At 31.9% G+C, this 27,968-nt stretch overlaps 1 protein-coding gene across 6 annotated transcripts in view; it reads right to left on the bottom strand.

Moving 5' to 3' along the window:
* The window catches only part of mtd (TLD domain-containing protein mustard), a 315,010-nt gene that overhangs the window by 186,552 nt on the left and 100,490 nt on the right, over positions 1 to 27,968 (bottom strand). For 3 of the 6 annotated variants that reach the window (XM_088263104.1, XM_088263106.1, XM_088263103.1), the window contains exon 2: positions 20,371 to 20,918. In XM_088263104.1, coding sequence (XP_088119230.1) covers positions 20,371 to 20,570 — 200 coding nt within the window. In that variant the 5' untranslated portion in view covers positions 20,571 to 20,918. Of the gene's footprint in view, positions 1 to 20,370; positions 21,574 to 27,968 lie in introns of those variants that run through there. The other 3 variants (XM_088263107.1, XM_088263119.1, XM_088263105.1) reach the window with 2 other exon arrangements.

The following is a 27,968-nucleotide window of genomic DNA, read 5'->3' as shown; positions in this document are numbered from 1 at the left end:
TATTTGTTATTTTTATTAAAACACGATTTTTATTTAAGATAATCACTCTGTTTTTTTAATGACCTTTAGTATCAAAACCTGACGCATCCATTTTATACAAATATAATATATTAACCCTAGAATACTTAACTATCGTAAATTTTACGACGGTAAAATGACGATTCCTGAAAAAAAAAACGATGTTCGCGTCGTTCCGCGCCCCCTGCTTCAGAGTACCTTCCAAATGTATTTTTTTCTCAATATTATGTGATCTGTTAAACCCGAAGAATGTTCCTTTTACTTCTAAAATATAAAAGTTTTTAATGATCTTTTTTATTTCTTATAGTATAACATGTAATTTTTTCCACATGAATTTTATTTGATCATTTTACCACAAAAATGGTATAATAAGAAAGCAGTCATCGTAGCTTGGAAAATTATGATACAATACTTAAACTCATTCAATTTAAATTCATTTTATCAGATAATTATATAAAATCATGATTTTCAACTCCTGCTTTGTTTTGTATATAACATAGAATTTTGAGCGGTGCCTCCCACCGGTGCGATGATGTCGGTTACGACGAAACCCGGTTGCTGGCCAAATAAAATTCACGTGGAAAAAATTAAATAGTTGTTAATTTATTTTATTTTATTATGTATAATCATGTGGTTAAAAATTACATAGTTGTTATTTTATTCTTTAAAATGCAGTTCCACCAAGAAATGTCAGAACAAAACATACATTTATTTATTCCTGTTGTATTTCTACATCGCATTTTTACGAATGTTTAGCAACAACGTCACTCGTAGGATAGTTTAGTAATCTAGCGTTAATAGAGTTGGGTTCAAAATTATGATAAGCCTGTAAAATACCAACTGAAGATTTTTTTCATAAAGCCTCTATCTTTTAAAGAAACAAACTTTTAAAGAAAAAACAACTAAAGTGCAAAATTCACGTTACTCTAGATTTTCTTATAATTTAATATTGCACTGATGTAAAACAACAGCAGCGTTAAACCATTATACGTACGTAGGTAAAAAAAACTTTAATAAATTTCCGGAAAACTTAAAATATATAATTAATTTAATTATTTAAAAAAAATACTAAATATTTTTTAAATGTAGAAAAAACATTCAGGTTTTACCTAAAAAGATCTGTTGCACAGTAAAAAGCACAAAAGTGGCTTGATATTTATTTTAAATACATTTAATTATATTTTTAAACTTTAAAAACGATCTCCTGAAAAATCAAGTTTTTTTTTTATACATGACGTTGTTGAAAGGAGTGAGCGATATGTAATAAAATTAAAAGAAAAATTTCGGGCGTTTCTCATGTACTTATGACGTTGTAAAGGAGTGAGCGACATGTATAATACTGTACTATGTTGAATATGCTTTTTTTTAAAAATTTTCATGAAAGCGAAAAAAGTGTATATGTAATGCTTTGATACTAAATGTTACATTTATGATAAAAAAAAACAATAAGTATAATAAAAATATATAACATATGAAGAAATAAGATATGAATTCAGAAATAAGATACGAATCGCCAATCAGTGTAAAATATCTCATTTTCATTTTAAATCACATGTTATTTGTCATTTTATCCGCCATGTTAATTTTATCATCGATATTTATTTATTTTTTCAAAACATATAACATACATAAGTCATATATCGCTCACTCCTTTCAACAAAGTCATAAATCAAAAAACCTGATTTTTCAGGAGATCGTTTTTAAAGTTTAAAAATATAATGAAATGTATTGAAAATAAATAGCAATCCACTTATTAAACTTTTTACTGTGCAACAGATCTTTTTAGGAAAAACCTGAATGTTTTTTCTCCATTTGAAAAATATTTAGTATATTAAAAAAATAATTAAACAATACATTTTCTTTAAAATGCAAAAACAACACTTTCTGCCCTGTAGCGGGTAAATATTAAGTTAGAAATATGCCGCTTTTGCTGGGACATAGAACATTTTCTGGGCATTCCGAAAACATGCACAACTGAAAATTTACGATTTTTGATGTATGACGTTCTTGAAAGGAGTGAGCGATATATAATATTCCCGATGAGTAATTTCTTTTATCAATATCAATATATATTTTCTTTTAATAAAATGCTTTTAGACGCACAATGGATTTGATTAGCTTCAAATATAACTTATACAAAATATATTATTAGATTAAAACCAATATTTTTAGCTTTTCCACTTTATTTTTATTTGACCAGCGACCGGGTTTCGTCGTTACCGACATCATCAGACTGGTGGGAGGCTATACAAATTGTTATGTTATATATAAAACAAGGCAGGAGTTGATAACCATGATTTGATATAATTTTATTGAGAAATTAATTTGATTTGAGTGAATGACTTAGTAACTAGTGAATCTTAGTAACGCTTAAATAGTCGTTCGCCTGCCATAAGTTGTAATTTGCTGAATATTTGCTCAGTAAGAAATATTTATAGTTTTTTTTTTACATTTTTATTACCTGTTCTCGATATGGAGTTGACTTATATTCAAATATAATTTCAAAACAAGTGTGTGCTTTTAAAACAAAGACCATTTCAATAACACGGTTTTGGGACGCATAAAATTTAATGGCGCTCAAAGCGGTTGAGCAATTTTGATGAATAATACGTATTCATTGTTAGCGTCACTTCTAAACATGGTAAAAATATTTTGGAAAATCCTACGACCAGGAATACAATATGTCACTACGAGGCTTGAATATTAAGATAGAGATTAAGAGGATAGTGCTTAAAAACACAAAAAAAATTTAAATGCAATTCAACTAATAAACTAACTAAATAACCATCACGCTGCTTCACTGAAGGGGTAGGCGGAGAAAATAGAACGCAACACCAACCGGTTCTGGCAAACAATCTTCGCCTCACCCACATTCCTGCATCTCAACATTCTCAACTGTAGACTGATGATGGAATGGTCATTCCGAAACCGGTAGTCATGAAATGGTATTTTTAAGTGGTATTACACAAAGTGAAATTATTGTCTGCCTCCATAGTGTAATGGTCAGCATGCTCGACTATCATTCTGGAGGTCCCGGGTTCGATTCCCAGGGGGGGGGGGGTCAAATAAATATAAGTGATTTTTTCACTCTAATATTTATTCAATATCACCCTGTACTGGTATCTGAAGCGGAGGGCTGATCACCTTTCCTTCATGTGTTAACGATCAAGATAACACTGCGTTTATATGCAGTGCCCTATGCACCATTGGGGTGCGGATAAAGGTTTGAAGAATTACACAAAGTGAAAAAATGATAAGGAGAGTGTTGTATTAACATATACCATGATTAAAGAAAACACTTCGTTTTTTACCACTTGAGTTTTATTATAGACTACATGTTTCAGAAGTTAAACTTCCATCATTCAGGTCTGTATAGTAACTAAAATATAGTTTTATATTTTAGTTACTATACAGACCTGAATGATGGAAGTTTGACTTCTGAAACATGTAGTCTATAATAAAACTCAAGTGGTAAAAAACGAAGTGTTTTCTTTAATCATTGTAACATGTCTTACCACAAAGTTAATGCCGAAACAATAAATAACATATACCATGTCAACAATGCTTTTCTTCTTCTTGATTTTAATACACAAAATATGTTTCCACATTACCCGATTGTAAACACTTATCTTAACATTTGTCGTCTCGAACGCTGAACGACCTCATAAAAATATTTATTTTCAAACGACAATTGTTCTAAATATTTGCAAATTAATGTATTTTAAGAGACGGCCGTAGACAAACGCAAACGGACAATGGCAACCACGTGTTTTTAATTAGTGACTGTACTAAACTATTTTGCACATTAGTCGTAGGTATCTTTTCAAAATTCTACATTATACAATCTCTTGTTAAGGTGATATTCGCAAACACATAATTCATTCTACCGGAAAGGTCACATGGCTATTCCCGTCCGATTATTTTGAAGAACGTATATTGGAGACTCTTTTTTGTTTTTTTAGAATAGAAATAGAAAAAAAAACTTTTATAATTTATTAAACTCCTAGCCTTTTATTACTCTTTTCTTTTCAAAACCATATATTTATTTCGAAGAAAACTTAATTTTTTCAAAACAAAAACGGTGTTTAAATAAAAAAAAAACCAATAATGTTACCTAGGTTTTAAGATAATGAAGTTGCGAGCTATAGAATATTTTTTAAATTTATTTATTTAAACCTTATGTACAGAAAATAAATAAGTACATTGCCGGGCTTATTGCTAAAAAGCAATATCTTCAAACCAGTATTTTATTTTATTTATTTATTTATTTTTGTCCGCCTCCGTAGTGTAATGGTCAGCACGCTCGGCTACCGTTCTGGAGGTCCCGGGTTCGATTCCCAGGGGGGGTCAAATAAATAAAAGTGAATTTTTCACTTTAATATTTATTCAATATTACCCTGGACTGGTAGGTACCTGAAGCGGAGGGCTGATCACCTTTCCTTCGTGTGTTAACGATTAAAATAACACTGTGTATATATAATGCAGTGCCCTATGCACCATTGGGGTGCAGATAAGGGTTTTATATATTTTTATTTATTTATTTCATTGATACATACATATTTTTTTACTACATGATTGTAGCTCTTTAGGCATGGCTTGTGTTGAGCCAAAATACTTACATGTTAATACAATTTTTTATTTTGTATTTTATACATTTTTTAAAATTATTACATTATATACATTACATACAATAGATACAATAACAATTTACAGTGTAAAGGTTTTACAATAAAATAATTACACCTGGACTTATCAAATCACTTTCTACCTGCCTTAGTTCACGCATTTTTTCTGATTATTAGCGACTAGCACCAAATATATTTTTTTTGGAAAAATCACGATAAAATATTAATAAAAATATATTTTTATATTATAGTGTGCGTCGTCCTATAGTGCCGTATATTACGACCGTTTTGATACATTTTTCATTCGTTTTAAATGTTTTTCTTTTGCACAGATGCAATTTTAAGTGCAGCTTGCAGCGCAAAGCGTAATTTATAATGTGCAGTTTTTAATAATCTTGAAAGCGAGTACAAATCTGGTTTTGCTTAAAATGTCAAGGGCTCTGGGCAACCCTGAAACTAGTCCCGTGGTTTTAAAAAGATTTGTGTTAATATTATTCAGTAGGTACCTACGTAACATGGTCCTGGTAATCCTTGTAAAAATCCTTGTTTCGAGATACTTGTATTTTACGTGTAAAATGTTATAATCAACTAAAGATTTTAAGTATGTAAGGCACTGCACTTGTAAATTTTGCGAAACTGAGTATGGGAAAACGGTGAAACTGAGTAAGCAGTAAATTTTGAAAATTTCTAACTCAAATCAACCGTAGATCCTGGCAAGAACGCATATGAAACGACGTGTGAATTATATAATAAAACAATTTATACTTACACAGTATGGTTGTCAATCATGGGTAGAGTGGTGAATGTTTCACGTGTATAAAGTGAATGCTTAAACCAGTCTACGACGGATCGTAAGCCCTGTTATAATACCCAGAATTTTTCTTCATCTATGTTGAGATAATCAAAACCCTTACGCGGAGAAACCCCGATTGACTGGACCATTTCGATAGTGTATAATGTCGTCCATGAATTATTCTTAAATATCACAGTATTTGCAAATAAGCAATGATTTTGAAAAAACAAATAAATAATCTGTGAAAGTTGTTTAAGCGCGTATCTTTTCAAAATTGAATTGCATTAGCTACTGAACAGAAATAATACAAGAAACTTAAAAAAAAATATTGCCATTATAACCATTTAAAATTGTATCACTGCCATTGAAAAACCCTTTATAAATATTTAGATAAAGCAAAATATTGTAAAATTTTATCTATGTTGAGATATCAATAAGGATTCATCAAAATTATTTATTTATTTATTCAAACTTCATGGACAGAGAAGAAATAAATACGTTGGCGGGCTTATTAAAAATTAGTATATTCATTTATTGATTTGGCGTTTAATTTGTAGAACTCCATTTAAATTTATTTATTAATTTCAAATCAAACACAGATTTTTTGAGTCTACTAAGTTGTATTTTATTAACAAAAACACATAAAAAATTATATTGTGACAATTGTTTCGCCTTGTTAGGGTATTAACAAACGAATGATAATGCTCTAACAAGGCGAAACAATTGTCACAATATATTTTTTTATGTGTTTTTGTTAATAAAATACAACTTAGTAGACTCAAAAAATTCTGTGTTTGATTTAAAATTAATACATAAAAAAAATATGTTTTTAATCCACCAAAAAAAGAATTGGTGATATTGGTCAAAACGTTTAATACCATCTATAGCTGTTTGCAATCAGAGGGTAGATAGTACTTGAAGATAAAAAAAAAAATGTTAATTGATAATAAAATAAATACCGCTCCAATTAAAATAATGCACATTGTAATGTATTATAATCATCTGTTTAAATATGGGAATTATTTAAATTCAAGCACGTAAGACCAGCGAGGCTCGAACTGAACACTCAAGGTATGCAAAACGATTATTTCCCCTTCGGGGATCCCTTCAGGTGCTCCAGGAATATATTTCAGGAAGATTATCGCTCCAGGAATTCCTACTACTCCGGATTTCCGACGGGAATGTTCCCGGGGCGTTCCGGGAAGTGTAATGTACCCCGTCCCATACTGTGTTTACGCGGAAAACACTGGATGTCCAGGAAAATGCGCGTTATTTACAGGTAACTAACGTGAAAAACACTGCATGACCAGTAAATAAACGTATTATTGACAGGTATTAAAACACCGGATGATCAGTAAATAAGCGCATTATTTACAGGTAACTTACATGCAGAACACTGGATGACCAGTAAGTGCGTTTTTTACAGGTAACTTACGTGGAAAATACTGTATGACCAGTACATAAATAAGCGCATTATTTACAGGTAACTTCCATGCAGAACACTGGATGACCAGTAAGTAAGTGCTTTATTTACAGGTAACTAACGTGGAAAACACTGCATGACCAGTAAAAAAGCGCATTATTTACAGGTAACTTACGTGGGAAATACTGTATGATCAGTAAATAATAGCATTATTTACAGGTAACTTACGCGCAGAATACTGCATGACCAATAAATAAGCGCATTATTTACAGGTAACTTACGTGGAAAACACTGCTCAAACATCCATCTTTTGTCAACGCCATGCTTCATTTCCATTCATTAGGGTTAGTACTCCGTTGTGTACTGCCAGTTTAGAATCTTTTGGCAGGTTTTTATTTCCACAATATTAATATTATTCACTATACCAGGCACTTTATTATTCACCCTACGGATAAGATGTCAATATTATAGGTATCTCCACTTGATATGAAACGTCAATCGTTCTTCTTTATATGAATGATGATGGAAGTGATCGCTTAATCCAGCCAAATGCCAAGACGTATGCCCTGGGATGCTCAGACTTCCATCTCCTTTCATATAAAGAGGAACGATAGATATTTCATAATAAGTTGAGATACCTATAATATTGACCTCTCATCCGTAGGGTGAATAATACTATCACTAACTTTGTGATTATCCATTTTATAATTAAAATGCAACTTTGTTTTAAAATCACTATCAATATTTTATTATAACTTTATTATAATATCTACCGATTTCGAAGGTAACCGCTTCTCTATCAAGACTGATTAATACTAAAACACTATCTACTAAACAATATTCAAAATATTTTGACGGTTAGGGAAAGAAGCTTAAGTAGATGTCAAGTGGCTTTATTTTTTGTTTATTTATTTTTTTACAAAAATGTTATAAAATTGGTATATAACCACTCACCGAGATTTTTACGTCTACCGGTTTCGAGACGACCAACATGCACTATCTTCGGGTCGACCAAAAATCGCATGTGTTAAACATTTTGTGTAGTTTTGAGTGTGTAAATGGTGCTACGGTGGTGAAGGGTAGTATTGTTTGCATGCTGTGTTAGTGATTGTCCTGACGAAGAGACGGGTACGTCTCGAAACCGGTAGACGTAAAAATCTCGGTGAGTGGTTATATACTAATTTTATTAACATTTTTGTAAAAAAATAAATAAGTAAAAATGACTAACCACAAAGTAAATGCTTTAAATATTAATACATAATATTGAGAATATTATTTTTTGTGTTTAATAAGTAAAACATTAAATAAAAATAATAATTTTGCTAAATTAATATTGTTTGCATACAGTAGCAACAAGGTGTCAAACGCAGGAATTCGGAAAATGTAGTCTTTATAGTAAAACCTTGGAATATAACATATTATTCTAACACACCTATTAATTCGATATTCATATTTGCAATAATTGACTTTATTGCGTGTGATCAACATCGCTCTATGCATAACATTATTTATACACGAGGTAACGAAACTCATGGTCTGAAATTCTAATTAAGCAATAAATTTTTTTTTAATATTATTTTTTGACATCTCATCAAAGATGAAGAAGAATATGGAAGTCTGGGCATTTACGGGGCTTACGACCGTCATAGGCTGGTTTAAGTGATCACTTTACACACGTGTAACATTCACCAATTCTACCCATTATTGACAACCACACTACTCAAATTCTTGGAAGTTCTATATATATGAACCAATTTAGAAACCTTGTTCATGAATCACTAAAACTTCACTAGAGACATCTATTGGTGAGATGTAAAGAAGCTTTTTACTAAGCAGAAACTCTTATATTAGTATGTGAGATCCGAATCCCGGATTATAATCACACACATGAGAAACGCCAGAAAATACCATTTTCATTTTTATTATTAAGCTTATAATTTGACCAGATAATTTATTTACAACATTTTGAGTGTGTCCAAATATTCTAAAAAAAAAAAATATATAATATATTAAAAAAAAGACTTCCATATTCTTCTTCATCTTTGATGAGATGTCAAAAAATAATATGAAAATAACTCCTGTAATTGGAGATAATCCAGATTTTGTGAACAAGTATTTGGACACACTCAAAATGTTGTAATTTTTTTTTTATTTTTGATTTGGGAATATTTTTTCTATTTTTTTTGTTTAAATAAAAAAGATAAATATTTGTGTTTTTATTATTTACACAAATATTTCATTTTCACACTATTTCTGTGAGCCTAAGCGGCTCGTTATTAGATATGGGTATAACATTGTGCTAGAGTGGGTTCGAACCGAGAAACTCTGACTTAAGGGTCCGCGACACTAACCACGGGACCACAATCCAACACATTTCATTTACATTAACCGATTCGGCAGTCACTTTGTGGTAAAATCTGTCCATTTCAATTTAAATTTTACTTGGTAATTAGCAGTTTTTCAAATAGTGGTATTTACCAAGAAAAACTAAAATGAAAATGGGAAATATTTTATTTATTATTAATATATCCAGGAAAAATTTGACTAGTGTGGTTGTCAATAATGGGTAGAATTGTGAATGTAATCGTGCACGTGTGTAAAGTGATCACTTAAACATCCTTTGACAGGTCATAAGCGCTGTAAATACCCAGACTTTCATATTCTTCCTCATCTTTGTTGATATATCATAAGAACAACGTAAAATACATTAACATTTACATACTAGGAATGTCTAGAACAGAGGTTCCCAACCCCGTTCCCGATTCGTATCTGCCCGCCACTATTCGACAGAGACAGAATTTTTCTTGAACATGAATTAAAAATGTAAATTATAATTACTTATTTATTTTTTTACAAAAATGTTAATAATATTAGTATATAACCACTCACTAAGATTTTTATGTCTACCGGTTTCGAGACGTACCCGTCTCTTCGTCAGGACAATCACTACCACAGCATGCAAACAATACCACCCTCCACCACCATGTAAAAATGACTAACCACAAAGTAAATGCTTTAAATATTAATAATATTGAGAATAAATTATACTAATTTATTTGTTGGTTTTAATTTTTTGAGTGCCTAGGTTTATTAAATACGTTCGTATGTTTACGATATTGTATGTATGAGTGGTTCCTTTGCTGACAAAACCTAAAAAATACGTCGATTAAAAATAGGTGGCGCCCGCTACCCTACCGATATTTTAGAATGTGCTCTGGAGTACAAAAAGGTTGGGAACCCCTGGTCTAGAAAATGAATTAAATAAAAAAATCTTGTTATTATTTTAAATAAATAAATAAAAAATACTAAAAAACCTACTTAGTGGAGAAAATAACAAGTAAGTGTTTGGACACACTCAAAATGTTGTGAATGATAATATTCTTTACATATCGCTCATTCCTTTCAAGAACGTCATAAATCATAAAACTTGAATTTTCAGGATAACGTTTTTAAAGTTTTAAAATATAAAACAATGTATTAAAAATAAATATCAAGCCACTTATTGAACTTTTTACTGTGCAACAAATCTTTTTAGGTAAAACATGAAGGTTTTTTCTCCATTTGAAAAATATTTATTATTTAAACAAAATATATTAAACAATACTTTTTTTTCAAAATGCAAAAACAACACTTTCTGCCCTGTAGCGGGTAAATATTAAGTTAAAAATATGCCTCTTTTGCTGGGTTATAGTACATTTTCTGGGCATTTCGATATCATGCACAACTGATAATTGACGATTTTTGATTTATGACGTTCTTGAAAGGAGTGAGCGATATCCATTTAAAGCTACGAGTTATGTGACATCTAGTAGTAAATAAAGGAAACTCATTTAATGCGTAGTATACCATTATAATATATAATATCGATGCTATATATTATGATTAGGGTAATATGAACATATCTATAATTGTTTTTTTTATTAAATCTAGATCACAATAAACAATAAACTGGCTTATTCAAAGTAGAAATAAAGTTTAAAACAATTAAATCACAAGGTTTATAGAAGCTCTCATCTCACCATAGATTCCTCTTGTGAACTCTCGCACACCGTGTTTCGAGTTTGATCGTGATAACACTGTGTTTATATGATGCAGTGCCCTATGCACTATTGGGGTGCGGATAAGGGTTTGAAGAAGAAGACATTTATTTACAAACAAATTATGCTTATTGTTTGCAAAGACAGATTGGTTATTCTCTCTGCCTAATTCTGCGGTGAAGCGGGTGATGGTTGGTTGTTTTTTTTTTTTAAATGGGAAATGAACCTGGCACATCGTGTACGGAAGCCAAGCGCACTGACCACTACCCTTCGCTAAAAAGCCTACTCTTCTCGGTAAAAACCTATCCCGAAATTTACGTAATTAGCTTTAACCACATCAAACAAAACAGTTCGTTAACGAGCGCGCCGTAACGAAAATTACGTCAGCTAGATGGCGTTTTTCGAGGAAAAGCCTATATAGCGGAGACGCGAACCAGCCGTAGATAAGGCACGAAAAGTGGTGCGAGGCGCGGCTATATTGTTCCCGGAATAAGGCAAACATTTTCAAAATGTCGACTGCAGAAAACTAACGAGAGCGGGTTAAAACCGACCCCGCGTAAAAAGCGGCGTACAAATGTATAAACCCACTTCACGTGTGCGAGGAATTAACCTTATCCTTTTTGCGACGGTGCAAGAAAATTGCGGGAAGTTTTGACCGAGTTGCAACGTTGATTCTCGCAACCTGGAATGGGCGCAAACATTCGGGAATTGTTTCCAGGAAAATATCATTATTTAGGAGAGTATTAAAAGATATAAGGTATGAACACGAGGCGTATATATATATGTATACATGTTTGTATAATATTGCAGTAGACTAGCTGAAAATTCCATCTATCTTTATAGTTAAACGAGGTAAGCCTCGCTACCAGGAACACAGAAGTTTGATAGTGATCGCGCTAACTTATGTAAATTGGATTATACGAGTACAACATTTTAGAAGTTAGTAGTTACTTACTAACTTATGCATATTTAATAAGATTTTGTGAACAAGTCTAAAAAGTGTGTAGGATGGAAAGGATTTCGATTAGACCTCTGAAATTTTTTTGTATTTTATTTTTGTATTAGGTCATATTGATCAAGAACCAAGTAAACTTATCGATTTATTTTTTTTAAACCTCTAGAATGGTAGCCAATATATAAATATATATCTATAATAATATAATAATAAAACCCTTATCCGCACCCCAATGGTGCATAGGGCACTGCTTCATATGAACACAGTGTTATCTTGATCGTTTACACACGAAAGAAAGGTGATCAGCCCTCCGCTTCAGGTACCAGTCCAGGGTAATATTGAATAAATATTACAGTGAAAAAATCACTTATATTTATTTGACCCCCCTGGGAATCGAACCCGGGACCTCCAGAACGGTAGCCGAGCGTGCTGACCATTACACTACAGAGGCGGATCTATACGTATACGTATATATATATATATATATATATATATATATATATATATATATATATATATATATATATATATATATATGTGTGTGTGTGTGTGTGTGTGTGTGTGTGTGTGTGTGTGTGTGTGTGTGTGTGTGTGTGTGTGTGTGTGTGTGTGTGTGTGTGTGTGTTTGTGTGTGTATGTGTGTGTGTGTGTGCGTGTGTGTGTGTGTGTGTGCGTGTGCGTGCGTGTGCGTGCGTGTGTGTGCGTGTGTGGGAATACAGTGAAATCCCCCTTTCAGAGTACAGTGAAAATGATTAATAATTACATTACGCGTCTCTGTCAACGTGTCGTCAGAAAAATAGAGAGAGGGAAGGCGCTCGATTTTGAAGACAATCCCACGACCCCCGCGCTCCGGATTGCGTTAATTTTGATCCAATTTATCTCATCCTACGCGGCAGCTTCCAAATTCATCGTTAATTTGATTAACGCCTCGCCCTCTGGGAATTAATATATCGCGAAGACGTATTGCCTCGGCGAAGTGAGCCGCGCTGAAGGAATTATCGCCTTACAACTTGCGCGATCGCGTTTGCAGATAAATAATAACATACAAGAGCATGCTTATATACAAATTCGTATCTGAGTCAAGGTTGGCATTAATTTTCAGTTATATTGTAGTTGTATCGAATTCAAAATGATTAAAATTATATATATATATATATATATATATATATATTATATATATATATATATATATATATATATATATATATATATATATATATATATATATATATATATATATATATATATATATATATATATATATATATATATATATCGATTTGGCGTTTAATTTGTAGAACTCCATTTTAATTTATGTATTTTAAATCAAACACAGATTTTTTGAGTCCATTAAGTTGTATTTTATTTTTAAAAAACACATAAAAATTAATACTGCGACAATTTTAAACATGTTATATTGTGCACATGTTAAAACTGTTACTTAGCATTGTATAGCTATATAAGGACCGTCAGTCCATTTAATCTTCACATTCGTTTGAAAATTCCATAACTAGGCGAAACAATTGTCACAATATAAATTTTTATGTGTTTTTTTTTTAAATAAAATTTAACTTAGTAGATTCGAAAAATCTGTGTTTGATTTAAAATACATAACATATACATACATATATACACATATATTAAAAAGTTAAAATGGTCTTAAAATGATAATTTATTATCATTTTTCCAATGCCAGTTGAAATTTGTCTTCAAATATTAGATTTATTATTCAAAAGGTGAATAAATTGTTTGTTCATGTGCTTGTAAGACAATATTCAAGTCGCAATTTCGCAGACAAACACAAAAGGAATTCATTAACTACATATTACAGAAAAATAGGAATCTATTATTATTATAAAGGTGTGTATTGGGCCATGTGCGATCAAATGAAAAAAATGGCTTCTTCAAAAGAAGTCGTTACAGTTTTTGGTTTTCTGGCAAGGGTATTCCAGATTTGTATCTCCTAGAAGCCACTCACTTAGAGCAACATAGAAATACTTGTTTATTGTATAATAATCCAAAGTCAAAGAACTAGCTACTCACTGTACTGCTCACACTTTTCAACAACGTCATGTATATTTTAAAAATCGTCAATTTTCAGCTGTACATGTTTTCAGAATGCCCAGAAAATGTACTTTATCCCAGCAAAAGCGGCATATTTTTAACTTAATATTTACCCGCTACTGGGCAGAAAGTGTTGTTTTGGCATTTTGAAGAAAAGGTATTGTTTAATTATTTTTTTAAATTTACTAAATATTTTTCAAATGAAGAAAAAACCTGCAGGTGTTACCTAAAAATATCCGTTGCACAGTAAAAAGTTCAATAAGTGGCTTGATATTTATATTTGATACATTTTATTATATTCTTTGACTTCAAAAACGATCTCCTAAAAATCAAGTTTTTTGGTATACGACGTTGTAGAAAGGAGTGAGCGATATAACAAATACATTTTACATAACTGTTTATTTGCTGTACCAAAAATCGATCATTTAAAGTAATTTTAAAAAGTGGAAACAGATAAATGCTTTGAATCTTTAAAGAAACGAATGAACATACGTGGATATAATTTATATTTAAAGCACTAACTTTGTGATTTTCCATTTTATAATTGAATTAATTATTAATCAGTCTTGATAAAGAAGCGGTAAGCTTCGAAACCGGTAGACATCATAATTAAGTTATAATAAAATATTTATAGTGATTTTAAAACAAAGTTTAATTTTAATTATGAAACATTCGTGCATTTCTTTTCTCGGATTAAATTTTAATAGGGAAATGGTTAAAGGGTGCAGAAATAGATTTTCTCAATTTTTTATGACCAGTAAAAATTCAGATATGTGCTCGTTGAAGTCGAAACTCCAGGAAATAAATAGTTAATAGCGCTATTTTATTATGTACCGACATATCTTGTATATAGGGTGTACTAAAAATACGTTACCTATGTACGTTCAATATTTCCCTTGGAAAAAAAAACTTCGGGGTGATTTGATTGTTTTCATTATTCAATATTAGGTTATAATTATAATATTAATAATTTGGATTCGTTAAATACTTTTAAAAAATAAATATTTTTGGTGTCATGACATGTGGGATCGAATGCAGAGCGGACACCGAAGTAACAAAAAACGCGCTAAGATTGTCATAAATGCCAAAAGTAATTTTGCAATTGGCGGAAAACGAACCGCAACGCCAGTTTCGCAGTCGAGCGTCTACCCGACTACGCCACGGCGCTTGTCTTGTAACAATAACATTTTATGAAGAATAATATTTAAGAAAGGTGTGTTGAGATGGTTTGGACATGTGGAACGAATGAGTGAGGGGAGAGCGGTAAAACAAATTTATGAGGCGAATGTAGTTGGAAAAAGGAGCAGAGGAAGACCGAGAAAAACTTGGCACAATAGAGTATGCCAAATACATGAAAGCGGTCAGGTTAGGAGTCGAAAAAATCGACGGGTATATAACAGGAGATGCATGAACGTAGAAGAGGCGAAGAATATTTACAAAGACAGAGTGGTGTGGCGTTATACTCTCTCTGCCTACCCCTGCGGGGAAGCGGCGTGATGGTTAATTAGTTAGTAAGTTAGTTTTTTTAAGAGAAAGTTGTGTTTTTATTATATATATATATAATACATATATAAATTGATATAAGTATACAAATATATCAATTTCATACTATTTCTGTGAGCCTAAGCGGCTCATTATTAGAAATAGGTATCAAATTATGGTAGAGTGGGTTCGAACCTAAAAACTCTGACTTAAGAGTCCGCGACACTAACCACGGGACCACAATCCGACACTAGTTAGTTAATAATATTTTTGGTACACCTGAATATTTAATATGGTTCATAGCTGCACCATGGGAGTGCAATATGTCCACGTACGATTTTATCGCCCGAGCGAGCGCTAATATATCGAGATATATCGATACATAATATATCGAGTTATATCTTTATCTAGCCGGGGTGGGCGCTTGCCCGATTCATCCCCGTTAATATTTCGGACACGTTATCCGCGCCATTATTAGTTTTTTCCTCTCGCCGGAATGGCAATTTCATGGCGGCCCACTTATTGCAACATTTTGCGAAGAGGGTCGTGCGGCCGAAATGAAAATATTGTTGTCGTGTCGGACTAACCCCTTCTCATTAAAGATGTATTTGGTGTGGAATTGACAAAAAATAAGTATTAAGGCATTACTTGTAATAATAGATTTCATTATGCGTCCGGTTGCGCTGAGAACCCGTTGTCACTCCACGCCAGATTTATTTAAAACATATATAATATAATATATATATACCGTAGAACGGGGCTACTTGATGTGTTACTTGAACCCAGTACATTTTTTTTTATTTAGATCTGTATTTGGTCTACAATAATAAACGTATCGATATGATTCATTGTTTCCCTGACAGGGGACACTTATTGTCATGATCCGTTCATTATTGTACACCAAATACAGATTTTTTTTGTACTGGGCTCAAGTAACACATCAAAGTTCAAGTAGCCCCGTTCTACGGTATATACCATATATATGTATATTGTATTTTTTTTTAGAAAACATATGTATATTGAAAAAAAAATCTTCGCCTTATCTTTCAATAACTTTTTTTTTCTAAAATCATATTAAAATGTAATTGATAGTTGAATTTAAAGCATTTCATTAATTGATTCGGCAGTCACTTGGTGGTATAATCTATTCACCTTTAAAATGAATTATTACTTAGTAAAAATATAAATAACATAAAATTAATAAGTAAAAATATAAATAACAAAATAATAATAAACCCACAATTAAATTATAATTGATTTTAAATAGATATTGACATAATCCATGTTACAATGGATACATTTTAAACGTTGTGTTTCACTCTCTCTTGCTGCTCGCTGATAGTGTGTGAAGGAAACGTGCATTTACCAGTGCTTACTAGTTGTTATTTTATTATTATTTTATGTTTAAGACTTTTTGTTTCTCTATCAGTGTATTTTTATATTAGATACTGTTTATATGTATTATATTAAAGGCATTAGCCGTTCAATAAATAAATAATTAATTAATAATATGACAATGACTAAAGTCTCCCCCTTTTGTCTATATTTCCAATAATGAAAAAAAAACAAATAAAAATAAGAAACAGCCCGCAACCCGCTCTTCAACCTTCAACGTTCCAAAGATACAACTCTAAAATTTAGACTTCGTTTCACATACGGTGTTTGAAAATGCGTCGAAACACGTGTCATAATAGATTTTAAGAAACATTGGTATTTACTGAGTAAAACTTAAATTAAAATGAAATAAAAATAACTCGCATAAATCCATTAGGCGCGTATTTACTATGGCGAATAGCATTTTTAGTACGGAATGTACAAGTAAATAAGCATTTGATGAAGCATATGAGTAAATTGGGCAGTTAGTCGCACGTTTATTCCGGAATTGGTCAATAAAAGTCCAAGAAAGTGCCTAAGCTATGATAATATGGTTTACGGAGGAGCATTGATCAGTTTTATGGAGTGATAACGCCTTAATTGAGAAACAAGGGTTCGAATTGTTTATTTATACTCGAGAACGTTATAAATATTTATAATTATGTGGATAAACACTGTTGTTTTTATGCAGCGCTGAAATATAAAACCTGAATGCATATAACAAGCAATATTTTATATAACTAAACCAACCTGAAAATGAGTACCAATAAAAAATTATTACTAATAAAGGTCAAATTCAGATATTTAAATCAATTACATTTAAATAATAACAGATTTAAAAAAAATCAAGGATCAATTTGAGACATTAGCCTTAATAACTAAACGTGAAAATAAATAATCATTTGAATTATCTCTGTTAATTTCAGTCAACGATATATTTCGAGTAAATATTAACCTTTCCACACCTATAGCAATTGTTTTGAAATCTTGTAGATTTTGCGCGAGTTTATACATCACAATGTGTCTTCATTTAAATGAATTTCATAAAATGAATAATACAATAGCTATTTTTTAACTCCTCCAAGTGGAGATACTATTTTTTATTATTTAATTATGTATCGGGTCGTGGTCCCGTGGTTAGTGTCGCGTACTCTTGAGTTGAGTCAGAGTTTCTCGGTTGGAACCTACTGTACCACAATTTGATACCTATGTCTAATAATGAGCCGCTTAGGCTCACATAAATAGTGTGTAATTGAAGTATTTTTGTGTATAATAAAAACACAAATATTTCGGTTTAAAAAAAAAATTAAATACCAGTTACATATAACGTATTATAAAGTAAATTTAAAATGAATAAAAGCCCTGATCCAACGCGTTATTATTTTTTTTACAAAACCTTTATTTTATTCTCATCAGCGGTAATTTTTGCAAAACCTTATATTTTTATTGTAAGCAGAAAAATATTTGCGTTTTTGTGTACCTAAAAATACGACAGTAGTATAAACCTGAGCGGGCAGTTCCTACGTGATATATATTTTTTTCAATCTATCGATTCGGTGGCAACACTGCCGCAATATTTTCTAAAGTTTCGCGGTAATTCCGAAAAAAACTGGATCAGATGTAACCAATGTATATTGATACTTCCTATATTTATTTATATTTTTTTCAACCTATCAATTTGGTGGCAACACTGCCTCAATGTTTTCTAAAGTTTCGCGGTATTGCCAAAAAACAGGATTAGATGTCAACAATGTTGCGTTCTTTTGTCATTGAAAATACTACGGTAGGAAGCTAGAACTGGCAGTTCCTACGTGGCATAATTTATTGTTTTCAAACTACCACTTTGGTGGCAACACTGACGCAATATTTTGTACAGTTTCGCGGTAATGCCAAAAAACTGGATCAGCTGTCAACAATGTAGTCACTTTGGGGCTTAATTTTAATGGCCGTTTGTCCATGAAACACATTTACGGCGCCGTAACATGTTATTATGATATGCGCATAATTAAATATGTGGTTAGATGTCAGATGACTAGGAAACTCCCGAGTCAATGTCTTCCTTTGAAATTATTCAACTTAATTGGTCAAGGCGACTTCACGCAGGTGAACTCGAAATATATACGCAGTGCAATGCACTTGGCTGAAAAATGGGCGATAAAAATATTTGTATAGTATCTTAATGACTGACTATTCGGCTGTCCAAACTTAAAACACAGTAAGGGACATTTTTTTTGTAGTACGTTTTTTTGCATTTTTGGTCTAAGTAGAATCTACTTAGTCCAAGAATGCAAAAAAACGTACCACAAAAAATGTCCCTTACTGAGTTTTGAGTTTGGACAGCCGTATTGATTAATTGTCCGTCTCTGTAGTTAATGGTCAGCACGCTCGGCTACCGTTCTGGAGATCCCGGGTTCGATCCCCAGGGGTGGGGGGTCAAATAAATATAAGTGATTTTTTCACTCTAATATAAGTTTAATATTAGTTCAATATTACCCTTCACTAGACCTGAAGCGGAGGGCTGATCACCTTTCCTTCATGTGTTAACGATCAAGATAACACTGTGTTTATTTGATACGGTGCCCTATGCACCATCGGGGTGCGGACAAGGGTTTGATGAAGAAGAAGAAGAATATTATAACGTTATGCTGCTTCAAAATACATAGAATAAAAACGGGTAAAAAATCTTTTCGTTTGTTTTGAATATCATTTATCCTCTGGTATTTTACGATGCTAATTTTTTGTAAAAAAAATTTAATATGTATAATAATCACGGCACAGTGAAAGTTGCATGTCGACACGTAAATCTAAGAAGAAAATAATAAATTATGATGTACCATTTGACTTACTTAATTTACGAATATATACATAAGTTTTTTTTTAATATTCTTGTGCATTTGAAAATTAGGCTACACAAAAATCAAACCATGCATAGTTGCAATAAGAAACTTCACATTCAGACAGCTGTCAAAATTCACATATCATCATATCAACATGTTCAATAAATAAAGTAAAATTTGGAGTAAAACGCGAAAATGATAATACATACTCGTACGATAATTTCCCGAGTACGTAACAGATGCGAGATGACTTTTCATTTGAATTATATTCATAAAAAGTTAGTAAAAAATATCGCAAAAAACAACTTAGTAACTAACCATCACGCCTCTTCGAATGGGTAGGCAGAGAGAATATAACATCGCACTACTCAAGACATGAAATATAAATGGCTCCATCGTTTTGCACAGTCAAAATAAATAAAAAAAAGTTCGGTAAAATGTATAGAATAGTCTGGTTTGGTTAAGGTCAGTTTTGACCGAACAACACCTTACTACTTAGTACAATATTTCAATAAATATTTGAAGCGCTTACTTTGCGCTTTTTATTTGTAAAATGAAAATCGTATTTGTTGAATTTATTTAGTAATTTATTGCATGTGTTAAAATAAGTTTATAATATTTTAAATATTTCTTCAGTTTCGATTTTATTAGTTGAACATGTTGATATGTATTTATCGTAACATCGCTCTTTCATACCAGTTGTTGATTTGTTGATAAAACAGTGCAAAGCGTGTGACGACAAATCGATAAGTTTGTACTTACTGCCAGTGAAACCCGCCGGTGATGCCCTCTCTGAGCCGGTCCTTCAACGAGCGCTGCCTCGACGGGCCGGGCCCGGTCGGTAACATGGCCTGCCCGGCCGGTATGGTAGGGAGCATGGTCGGTAAGGCAGAGCGCGTGGCGCTGCCGTCGAACACGTCGGTCGATAAGGCAGAGCTCGCATGGCGCTGCGGGGACGACATGTCGCCGGGACTATGCGGCTATGCTCCGTTTCACGAATTTACGACACCGCATAGATGCATCACATTAATTTAACCAGAGTTCAAACACGTAAACTATTTAAATTTAAACAACCCCTTACGAAATCAACATATGTCATTGCATATCGGCGAGAGATCCCGCGTTGTTACGCTCGGGCGAAGGCACGGTGCACAACATAAAAAGCTGTCATTGGACTAAAAACATTTCACATGCACTAATAATATTATCACACAATCTAAAGGTTATATATTTTTATAAAACACAGTGATTAATTGCGCAAATCTAGGAAATACTACGATGCTCGTTCTTGTGAGCGAAGCGAACTCCAGCTGTGAGAAAATAACACACGCAATCAAGATTTAAACCATAAAAATAACAAAACGGAAATATTTTTTTTAGTAAATAACAGGTTTGTAAAAATAATTACATTCAAGATTTAAATTGCATTGTAACATTTGCCATATTAGAGCCTCAGCAAAGAAGCCCGACGAATATTTCAAAAAAAGAAAACGGACGCACTTTTTATTTGGCATTCAATATTTTAAGCACGATGCGTAGACGCAAAAGCTCGGTGCGTCCGCCAATCCGTAAATTCACTCGACAAAAATGTTTTTACATGTCAAAATGATAAGAAACGATCACAGCAACAGCGCGGCACTATTATCACTGTCAGACAAACCTGGGCCAGCGGTATACAATCGATACACAAAAAATACACAGAACAGCTGACGACCGAGACGAATGAATACAAAATGATAGTCGCCACAAATTGTTCGGCGCGAGAACGGCTCAACTCGTTAGGTACTACTGACTTCTAATCGTACCCGCGCTGCATTGGGATGTGAAAAATAGTAAAACAATGTAGAAAAAACAACAATTAAACCGCTTTATTTTTCCTTATTTATAAGCGCCTGGTTTTATTGTAAAAAACAAAAGAAAACGACACATCGTTTGAACGCGCGCTGTGACTGCTGACGATATAATACAAGCTAGACGTATGAATAAAATACCGTTTATTGTTAGGCCTTATCAAGAAATTTATCGTTATATTTGTTTTAATAGTAATAAATATTATTGCTCCACACAACAGAGTATTGTTGCATTAATTTAAACAATTGATTAATGGGTTTTAACGCTGGTGAAGATAAACAAAATTTATTTTTAAATTCGATTAGGATTAAATTCAAGCGATTCCAGTAAGAAACCATCACGATTTTAATTGAGTTAAAAATATATATTTAAGATTTAAAAAAAAAACAAAATGGTTGTGATATTTTTTTTAAATAAAAATAATTACAAATCGTTGGCGGGCAGAAGTGATACAGTCACGACAATACAGTTGGAGATCATGAGCTCCAAAGATATATTAGCGAGCGATAAGGGCGTTTGGCTACAGAATTAGAGGTCCTGGGTTCGATCCCCAAGTGGTTTAAAATAAAGAAGTAATCATATTTATTTAATATCACCCTGGGACCAGTTTTAAAATTGAAAAAAAGAAAATTTCATTTAACATAACGAATCAGTTGGCGTTTATATCGATTTTTAGCACGTGGAGTGAAGAGGGACAGTAATTTACTGTAATTTTTTTTACGGTAAAGAGGATTTGTTGTATCTCAATAGGTAAATTTTTAACAGTAAGATTGAATACCTCATATATCACTGAAAAAAAAACTGTTTTCTGTCAATATATGTAAAAATATAATCGTGAATATATTACTGTTAAAAAATGTAGGTACTATACTACAAGGCTAAATAAATATCACATTGAAATGCAAAAGTCTATACGAAGTGTTTAAAAAAAAGTCATTTATTGTAATATGTGTAAACGTATGCATATAAACATTTTATTTCATTTGTCACATCGCAACATGTTGTAGAAAATTATGGAAGTCTGGGTATTTACGGGGTTTATGACCTGTCATTGGCTTAACACGCGTTCAACATTCACCATTCTGCACACATCTCAACATAGTTGAAGAATATGATAATCTGGGTATTTACAGTGCTTATGATCGGTCATAGGCTTTACACAGTGCAACATTTACTATTCTACCCATGATTGATAACCACACTACTCAAATTTTCGGTTTAAAAAAATATTCATTAAAAAAATAAACTTTCCCTATTCCAACATAGATGGCTGTTGTGAACTCACATGTCACGAGTTTGATAAATATATCTAGAAGTTACGAAAATTGAGTAGTGCGGTTGTCAATCATGGGCAGAATTTTAAAAAAATTACGTGTGTTAAGTGATCATTCAACCAAGCCTATGACGGTCGTAAGCCCTGTAAATGCCCAGACTTCCATATTCTTCTTCATCTATTTCGAAGTGTCAAAAACCTATGGCGGTCGTAAGCCCTGTAAATGCCCAGACTTCCATATTCTTCAACGTCTATGTCTAGATGTCAAAAATGTTTATTGATTTACTTGCGTTATCATTATAACAGAGATCTCTGGCTCCGGAACTCATCGTGTTAAAATCTAATGTGACGCGTGTTTCGATGCATTCATCATTTTGAAAATGATCCGGAATGCGTCGAAACACGTGATTTATTATTTATTTATTAGAGTGTTATTTTAGCCATCTAAATACTGATCGCGCCCAATTTTGCTTAGCTTAACTTAAATCTGTCTCCGTAGTGTAATGGTTAGCGTGTTTAGCTACTGTACTGGAGGTCCCGGGTTCGATTCCCAGGGTGGGGGGGTTCAAATAAATCAAAGTGATTTTGTCACTTGTTTTTTCAATATTATCCTGGACTGGTACCTGAAGCGGAAGACTGATCACCTTTCCTTCATGAATTAACGATCAAGATAATACTGGGTTTATATGATGCAGTGCCCTATGCACCATTGGGGTGTGATAAGGGTTTTATTGTATATATATATATATATATATATATATATATATATATATATATATATATATATATATATATATATATATATATATATATATATATATATATATATATATATATATATATATATATATATATATATATATATATATATATATATATATATATATATATATATGTGTATATATATATAGATATATATATATATATATATATATATATATATATATATATATATATATATATATATATATATATATATATATATATATATATATATATATATATATATATATATATATATATATTTACATTTCCTTACAGTAAACGAAACAATTATTTTTAAATTCTTTCAGACTCTTTAATGTAATGGAGTATGCATTATCAGGTTTGAAGACGAAGAAGAATGGGTTTACCCTCGATGCTTTTCATATTATGATTTTACTATCCCTTATTTTGAAGGGCGGTTGTAAAAATGTTGACATCGTAGTTGGGGTAATGACGGTCATAATAATATAATAAGTTATATTCTTGTTTTTTGACCTAATTCTGACGCGTTTTATGGCGCTTACGGCTGTGTGCGTAATCAGCGTAAATAAGGAATTTATTGAAACTAAAAAGTAGAATGGTTTCTATCAAGGTTGACCTTGACGAAATGTACCGACATTCCGAAAATCAAATTGCATATCGGAATTTGTATATCATTGAATATAATGCACAAGAAATCATAATGAAAATCGGCTACGTAGACATCTTACACAACCTGACCTCTATCTGCATCTAATGTGCAAAGGACACTGAATAGAATTCATTCATAATTAATACATTGTATTAGATATTTCATTAACTGTTTCGGCATTTACTATGTGGTGAGACATGATAAAATTATTTAAGAAAACACTTATTTATACAACAGTTAATTATTTACTATGTTTTAGTTTACATTTAGACTTGAAGATGGAAGCTTAGCTTCCGAAATTAATCGTCATAAAATAAACTTTTGTCTGCCTCTCTAGTGTAATGTTCAGCACGCTCAGCTACCGTTCTGGAGGTCCCGGGTTCAATTCCAAGGGGGGGGGGTCAAATAAATAAAAGTGATTTTTTCACTGTAATATTTATTCAATATTACCCTGGACTGGTACCTGAAGCGGAGGGCTGATCACCTTTCCTTCGTGTGTTAACGATCAAGATAACACTGTGTTTATATAATGCAGTGCCCTATGCACCATTGGGGTGCGGATAAGGGTTTGAATTGAAATTGAATTGGAAAATAAACTCAAGTGGTAAAAAACAAGTGTTTTCATTAATAATTGTATTATATACAATGAACTATGTATAATTAATGTCAAATAAAGAAGTCATACTATAGAAGAAAGTGAACAATTTAAAAAAAAAATTAAAATATTGCTTTGGTGAGTTAATTGGTGAAAAATAATATATAAAATGGTCGGGTCAAATGAATTTAAATAAAGGGTTAGTATTAGAGTAAAATATGAGGCGAAGTAATTGGATATAGAGCCAGAGAAAAAAATGAGATGATTGTTAAAATCATGAAACACAATTAAAAAAATGTACTAATAAAAACGTGACGTCTCAGATATCTCTGCCATGCGTCATTTCAATCACGTTTTGTATTTATTAATTTGAATACACCGAAAACCTTAAAGTTCCCTTTCTGTAAAACAATGTCAAACCATTTTTGATTGAATTTCCTCTGACGTCTTCGAAAGGTTTCAAAACGAATATATTTTTTCTCCTCATTGATGACGACATCAGGCACGTTTCTCTAAAATAACGACTTTATTATATATTAATCGGATGACGTAAGCTAAGGAGCTAAGGATGAGAGACAGCTACGGTGGAAATGAATGTAGGAGGAAGAAAAGATAGGAAAAAGGAAGTGAATTATGTCTTGGGTGCTCTAGGTTTTTATGTACATGTGAATACATACCTTACATATTAGAAAATTAAGGAAAATTGTACAATTTTACAGAAATACTAGCTGTACCCGGTCTCGCGTTAATAATAATAGTAATAATAATAAAAATAAATTTTCATTATTTATATTCTTAAAACGGGGGAAAGAAAGATAATAGAAAGCACAATACTTGTGGAAGAATCGAAAAAAAATTTTAAAAATCTATGAAAATGCATAGAAATCTGACAGTAGATGTCAAGAAGCATTATGTTCGCTTTGAGCAATATTTATTATTGCGTGTGTTGTTGTTACGTTCAATCGATGGCGCTGCTAAAGCGGTAAACTGTTTTCAAACAAGCATATTTTTACCACAGGTGAAAACACTAGTCATCCGGTGTATGAAAACATACAAAAACACCCGCGTTTTTTATTTGGCAGCCACCCAGTGAAAGGATGTTTCTGCCAGTGTAAAGTATTATTTTTATTTACAAACAAAAAAAAAAAAAAAACCCTTATCCGAACCCCAATGGTGCATAGGGCACTGCGTCATATAACGCGGTGTTATCTTGATCGTTTACACATGAAGGAAAGGTGATCAGCCCTCCGCTTCAGGTACCAGTCCAGGGTAATATTGAATAAATCTTACAGTGAAAAAAATCACTTATATTTATTTGACCCCTCCTGGGAATCGAACCCGGGACCTCCAGAACGGCAGCTGAGCGTGCTGACCATTACACTACGGGGGCAGACAAACAAAAAAACAAAAAAATAATAGTAAATAATAATAACACTAGGAAAGTTATATGGAAAATAAAACGATCTCATCACGTTGTGGGCACTATCTATGTAAGTATTTGTCTGTATGCACATTTTTCCAGCACAGTTTGCAGAAACCAATGTATGCATTGATACATCGACGGTTGTGTTATAATTTCCAATTGTTTTCGTGATATGCCCTATTCCATTCAAAGTCTAAAAATAATGTCGAGAAAAACCGCTTCTCGCAGACTAGAGTATGCTCCGACGATTCTTGGGAAAGTCAGTGATAAACAACCATAAATGTCGTAATTTTAGCGAATAAAATTTATGAGGTGAATGTGGTTGGTAAAAGAAGTGAAGGAGGAAAACTTGGAATGATCAAGTTTGTTAAATACTTGAGAGTATTTTTTATTTATTTAATTTCTTACGTTAGCTTATATTACAACTAATATAAACTATTATTTATTTATTAATTTGGCGTTTAATTTGAACTTTGAAGAACTTAGAAGATTTTGTAAAAACATGATCTTAGTAGACTCAAAAAATCTGTGTTTGATTTAAAATTAATATTAATTATTATATAATTAATATATATATATATATATATATATATATATATATATATATATATATATATATATATATATATATATATATATATATATATATATATATATATATATATATATATATATATGTATTTACATTTCCTTACAGTAAACAAAGCATTGATTTTAAATTCTTTCAGACTCTTTTCGTAATGGAGTAAGGAGATGGAAAATGATCGTCGCGTATGTACGAGGGTGTGCATGTTGAAGAATCGAAGAGTTGTGTGGCGTTCTATTCTCTCTGCCGTGATGGTTAGTTAGTTAGTTACTTTCGTAACAAAAGATACATCTCCCCTGTCTGCACCAGCATCAGAATCTTGGCTTGAATCTCGATTCAACGTAAATAAATACAATTACCCATGTACACACACATACTGTGTTATATGTATTATGCGCGCACACATACTGAGTGGCATGTGTGCTGTGCAGTGTTGGATCCATGTCAAAACGATTGCACAATAAGATCACATACCATTTGTAAGTATTTTCAAAACAATAGGGCTTTTTTCACGTATTTACTGTGTTTGACCTTTTTAGTACTGAGATTTTCTCTTTTATATATGTCGCACACTTATTTCAAGAACGTCATATATCGAAAATCGATAATTTTCAGTTGTGTATGTTTTTGGAATGCCCAGGAAATGTACTATATGCCAGTATAAGTGGCATATTTACCCGCTACAGGGCAGAAATTGTTGTTTTTGCATTTTTAATAAAATGGATTTGTTTAATTATTTTTTTAAATTTTAAATATTTTACAAATGGAGAAAAAACCTCCTGGTTTTACACAAAAGATCGATTGCACAGTAAAGAGTTCAATAAGTGGCTTGATATTTATTTTTAATACATTGTATTTTATTTTTTAACTTTAAAAACGTTCTCCTGAAAAATCAAGATTTTTGATATATGACCTTGTTGAAAGGAGTGAGTAATATCGACAATCTAATAACATTTTTTGACTTTTCGTCAGATATCGAAATTCAATTAACTATATGAAACGCATTTTGGTAATTTTAGAAAATTGATTATAAAAAATCACCAAATTTCAAAAGTGCAAACAAAACTTGATTCCTTTTTCAAAGCAGGATTACTGAAAGCAAGTGCTTCGATATCAAACAGCAACGTCACTTCACGACGAGTGTCCGAAGACGATAAATACATATAATTATGATTGCATTTTGTATTGTTTATTTATATACCGTAAATATATTATTGTCCGCCTCCGTAGTGTAAT

The sequence above is a fragment of the Brachycentrus maculatus genome, unplaced genomic scaffold, assembly GCF_059751285.1.
Source record: "Brachycentrus maculatus isolate JH-2025_06_01 unplaced genomic scaffold, ASM5975128v1 h1tg000196l, whole genome shotgun sequence".
NCBI lineage: Eukaryota > Metazoa > Arthropoda > Insecta > Trichoptera > Brachycentridae > Brachycentrus > Brachycentrus maculatus.
Note: the sequence above shows the minus strand (reverse complement) of the source record. Positions and strands in the feature narration are given on the sequence as shown.